Source organism: Eleginops maclovinus, chromosome 1, assembly GCF_036324505.1.
Source record: "Eleginops maclovinus isolate JMC-PN-2008 ecotype Puerto Natales chromosome 1, JC_Emac_rtc_rv5, whole genome shotgun sequence".
Classification (NCBI taxonomy): Eukaryota; Metazoa; Chordata; class Actinopteri; order Perciformes; family Eleginopidae; genus Eleginops; species Eleginops maclovinus.
In genome coordinates, this window is record NC_086349.1 from 27,842,907 (window position 1) to 27,846,333 (window position 3,427).

General features: G+C 39.7%; 1 protein-coding gene across 2 annotated transcripts in view; it reads right to left on the reverse strand.

The window, feature by feature from the left end:
- LOC134862397 (ubiquitin-conjugating enzyme E2 variant 1-like) overlaps positions 1–2,780 on the reverse strand; it is an 8,296-nt gene extending 5,516 nt beyond the window's left edge. Inside the window, exon 1 of one of the 2 annotated variants that reach the window (XM_063880323.1) lies at positions 2,669–2,780. In XM_063880323.1, coding sequence (XP_063736393.1) covers positions 2,669–2,696 — 28 coding nt within the window. In that variant the 5' untranslated portion in view covers positions 2,697–2,780. The remainder of the gene's footprint in view (positions 1–2,668) is intronic. The other variant, XM_063880332.1, reaches the window with a different exon arrangement.
- Between the last annotated feature and the right edge of the window lie 647 nt (positions 2,781–3,427).

The following is a 3,427-nucleotide window of genomic DNA, read 5'->3' on the forward strand; positions in this document are numbered from 1 at the left end:
GAAATTACGAGGAACTTTAACGCCTGTTTGTGGACGAAACACAACAAAGGTAAGACGGGCTGCGCGCGCGCACACACACACACACACACACACACACACACACACACACACACACACACACACACACACACACACACACACACACACACACACACACACACACACACACACACACACACACACACACACACACACACACACACACACACACACACACACACACACACACACACACAATAATAGAGTCTTCACGTCTTAAAGCTGCTGAGTCATATATCGCTCCTCCAACAACACATAGATCCAGAGCTCCGGTTTCTTTACTTCCTCTCCAGAAAAAAGGAGAGTAAAGAAAGGATCAGAAATCTCAGTCTCAGTGTCAGCCTGCTGCCTGCCACTCGTCCCCCGCAGACCCACCGGACATCCATCCCATATTTATCCTCCGTAAGCTGTCTCTGCCGTCTGACCAGACATCTGACCCCATCTCCGTATCTCTGGACTCAGTAAACCCTTTCTGACCAGCAGAGATATTTTGTTTTCTGGCAGCACTTTAACATTTTACGGGGAAATCTGCACTTTGGTTTGAGGGAGCACGCCCCCAGAGAGGGAGCAGAAACCCTGTTACTGGTTTAGATAAAACCCTGATAAAATATGTGTAGTATTGAAAAGATATATAAAGATACATTTAAACCCCCTTAAGTGAATATCTCAGGGTTTGATTCTGATAAAACAAGACATTTAAAGACATCTCCGTGGGATTGTAGAAAACAAACAGAGTAAATAATCCAGAGATCATTTAAAGTAGTTGTTAGTTACCGCCCTAACACTAAACCACAGCTGAACATTTACAGGAGCTTCTGAGCGATGACTCATCAGAAACACAGCGTGACGAGTTTAATCACAAAACCCTGATACGGTTTCTGATTAGGGTTTCAGACGGTAATATTTTAAGTATGTTGTATAGATTAGCACATGTATTATAAAGTCACTTTTACCACTAAAACACCTTAAAAACTAACCCAGTGTTTATTTTCCAACAGTCTAAATGTGTGTTAAATAGAAACATAGATTTTCTGAAGTGTTTTGTTCCTGTTTTTGTTCCTATTTTTAGTTTTTATAAAAAAAACCTCAGACTAAGATCGTACTCCTGTTCATTTGCACGAATATAAGTGTAAGAGGAAACATCTTATTAAGGTTTAAAAATACTAAATATTCACTCTTTAAGTTTGCAAGGGTCCACACATCTATATCTGTACTTAAATAAGGTCTGTTATTGTGAGTATATGCCTCGTTTCCACTGCATTCATTTCAATGTAAAATCTGTACTGACTTAAAAAAGTGATCAAATAACAATTCAATTCAAATGGATTTTAGAGTAGGGGAACTATTTTATCATGCCAGCTTAAATCAACCTGAATTTCCCTACAAGGAACAATAAAGGTCGACCTTATTTTAAAAAGGCCTCTGCAGCTGTGCAGGCTTCAATTTTTTTTTAGTAGCAACTGCTGCCTTAAGCTCAAATAAAGATATGGAAATGGTGTAATCAATCCCATTACAGTGGAGCTTTGTGAACTCCACTAAAGCTTGTACATGTACCCTTAATAACAGGTTTATCCGCCTTATATTCCTGCAGGTAAACGGTAATACGGTCTGTTGTTCTCCTACTACAGGTTTAGCATGAGGCTCTGTGGATGCTGCATCATCATCTGGCCTCTGCAGTGATGGTGCAGCTGCTTCACTGAGCAAACACTCGGTCCTGCAGCCAGGTGTGTGTGTGTGTGTGTGTGTGTGTGTGTGTGTGTGTGTGTGTGTGTGTGTGTGTGTGTGTGTGTGTGTGTGTGTGTGTGTGTGTGTGTGTGTGTGTGTGTGTGTGTGTGTGTGTGCGCAGAAGAAGGTTAGCTAAAGACAGCTTTCATTATAACTCAACATGGATCAGGTTTTCTTGGTTAGCAGGAAAATATCGTATCGTCATTGTCAACAGTCTCGGGTTAGAAACATGCAGCGGGCTGGAGGCCGGAACACGAACATAGATCTGATTCTGATTAAATATCTTTAGTATTCTGACTGTTTACAGTGTCAGTTAATACAAATTAAATACAGAAAACCCGGACCGTTATCTGCTGTTAGCATCAGACACCCTTAAGCTAAATTACGTGATAAAAAAAATCCGTACGGGTTAAATAATATTAAACCCGTAGATACCGGATTCTGGATGGACATTAAATGACATAAAATCCCGTTAAAAGCAACTGTGAATTAATCAAATCATCCTTGCAACTTCAGTTAGCTTAGCATGTAGCACCGCTTCCTATTCATTCGATCAGAAAACTAGCTTTAAATTAGCTTAGCATGTAACATCGCTTCCTATTGATTCCATCGGAAGTTAGCTTAGCATGTAGCATCGTTTCTTATTCATTCAACCAGAAATTAGCTTTGAGTTAGCTTAGCATGTAGCATCGTTTCCTATTCATTCTATCAGCAGAGTTAGCTCTAAATTAGCTGAGCATGTAGCCTCTCTTCCTATTCGTTCCACTAAAAGACTAGCTTTAAGTTAGCTTTGGTATTTCTACATAGCAGTAGACATTACACGTTATTAATAAACCCCACGGCTACATAAAGACAGTTCATTCTCGCGGTTATTCAGTTTTAAATAAAATATATTTTCTCGTACATTTACCTAATCCGGCGGCGACCGCCATCTTGTCGCTACACTGCGGGAGCGCGCGCGTTATTTTGCCATTGTCACCAAACGATGCGTGCGCGTGAAAAAAACGCTGGGCATCGCTTCCTTTGTTTGCGTGTTTAACTAGAAGATAGAAAATACTGTGCAACGATTCTAATGTAAAACATCGGCAGAGAAAGGAGTACAAACCCAGTCCGATTATTGTTGATGTTTGATTTGCCATATATTTTAGTACAGGTATGATATTTCATTCCACATTCACTGTCATCATTAAACCCATCAAAAGGATTTTTTTGTTAACACCATGGCCATTAGAGCATACATCCTGCTTTATTCTATATCAAGCTGTGTTTCTAAAAACCTGGGTTCACCACTGTAGTGTATTGTTGACACCAGGTTGTGCCATATACAGTGGGGCAAAAAAGTATTTAGTCAGCCACCAATTGTGCAGGTTCTCCTATTTAAAAAGATGAGAGAGGTCTGTAATTTTTATCATAGGTATACCTCAACTATGAGAGACAGAATGAGAAAAAAAAATCCAGGAAATCACATTGTAGGATTTTTAATGAATTTATTTTCAAATGATTGTGGAAATAAGTATTTGGTCAATAACAAAAGTTCATCTCAATACTTTGTTATATACCCTTTGTTGGCAATGACAGAGGTCAAACGTTTTCTGTAAGTCTTCACAAGGTTTCCACACTGTTGCTGGTATTTTGGCCCATTCCTCCATGCAGATCTCCTCTA